Raw genomic sequence first — 1,473 nt, forward strand, 5'->3', positions numbered from 1 at the left:
ATCTATCTATATATCTATCTATCTATATATATATATATATATATATATATATAAACTGTGCAGGCCTGCTTACAGTTCACTCCATCACTCTTACCATTCGCTCCATTTCCTTCCAGTCTTTCTCCATCTGTTCCATGGGTTTAGTCCACCAGCTGCAGAATCGAGCGTAACGTCGGCCCTGGAACCAGTATTGCCTCAGCCATTCAAACTCCACCTGAAAGGAGCAACACAGGGTCAAGATGTTAAAGCTGCAGGGTTTCATTTCCAAAAAGAACTGAAAAATTAATGATTTTTTTTTAAACAGGTTTCCTAATCGATCTCTTTGTCTTCCATTGGCTGCCCAAACAGATAGTCCTGGCCTAAACTCACACAACTTGTTGATCAAATGATGCTACAAATCTCAAACAAACAATATTCAAAAAATAGCCATAGTGTTTTCACTTTTCAGGGAAATACATTTAATACAAAAAAAATGTATACATTTTATTTCTTACTTTTTATTGCTATTTTTATTTATTATGCACTTGTTATGCTTATTTTTTTAAATTCCTTTTTATGTAAAGCAATTTGAATTACTACCATTTTTATTGTGAAATGCTTTACCGTATAGAAGTAAAACTCGCCTTGGCTAAAAATAATTAAGGATACATTGATATTAAAATTCTGGCTAATAGGATAAGCTGATAATTATTATTATCATAATTGTCATTGCTGATAAATTATATCTGGTCTATTTTATTAAATAAGTATTCTATAAAATGTATTTGTCTTTCAATAAAACATTCTTCTTTCCATAGAACATATTTTTCTAAACCATTTTCTGTAAATACAAAAACACTACAAACGTCTCGGTTTCGTATGTAACCCTCGTTCCCTGAAGGAGGGAATGGAGACGTCACGTCGGTGACCGACGAATTGGGATCTCGCTTAGAGAGACCAATCCACTTCGAGTGTAAACTAAACAAGCCAATGCACATTGGCATGCGATGATTGCATCCAGCTGCCACTGATCACAGCGTGAGCATAAAAAGGCAGCAAATACCAGCATACGCATACCAGGTTTTCGCTGAGAAGACAAAGCGCCATGGATGCTGCCCCTTCCAGTGTCCTGTGCAAGCCGCCTGTGCCCCTTTGTGGTGTAGGCCGGGTCTTGCAACAAGAAGACCAGTCACTGTTGTCATAGCACTACCCACAGAAGTCTGCTGGGGAAACACGGGCTCTGAGGCTATACCGTGGACTAGGCAGCGCTTGCAGTCTCATCACCGTAACTGCCGCTGCCATATGCCCCTGTAGCCTCTGAAATAGTTTCAGTGGGACCGCTGTCCTGCCCTTGAACTTTGAACACAAACCGCAGAAATGGTCTGCGGCGCGGAGGGATCGACACATGAAAGTACGCATCCTTCAGGTCGATTGTTGCAAACCAATCTCGGGGACGGATGCACCCGAAGATGCGTTTCTGCGTCAACATCTTGA

The 1,473-nt window shown here is 40.2% G+C and overlaps 1 protein-coding gene across 1 annotated transcript in view; it reads right to left on the minus strand.

The window, feature by feature from the left end:
• LOC107745553 (alpha-ketoglutarate-dependent dioxygenase FTO-like) overlaps positions 1-1,473 on the minus strand; it is a 52,495-nt gene that overhangs the window by 15,904 nt on the left and 35,118 nt on the right. Inside the window, exon 6 of the mRNA XM_016559445.1 lies at positions 95-214. Coding sequence (XP_016414931.1) covers positions 95-214 — 120 coding nt within the window. The remainder of the gene's footprint in view (positions 1-94; positions 215-1,473) is intronic.

This window comes from Sinocyclocheilus rhinocerous, unplaced genomic scaffold (assembly GCF_001515625.1).
Source record: "Sinocyclocheilus rhinocerous isolate Xijiao unplaced genomic scaffold, SAMN03320098_v1.1 scaffold2906, whole genome shotgun sequence".
In the NCBI taxonomy this organism is placed as follows: Eukaryota; Metazoa; Chordata; class Actinopteri; order Cypriniformes; family Cyprinidae; genus Sinocyclocheilus; species Sinocyclocheilus rhinocerous.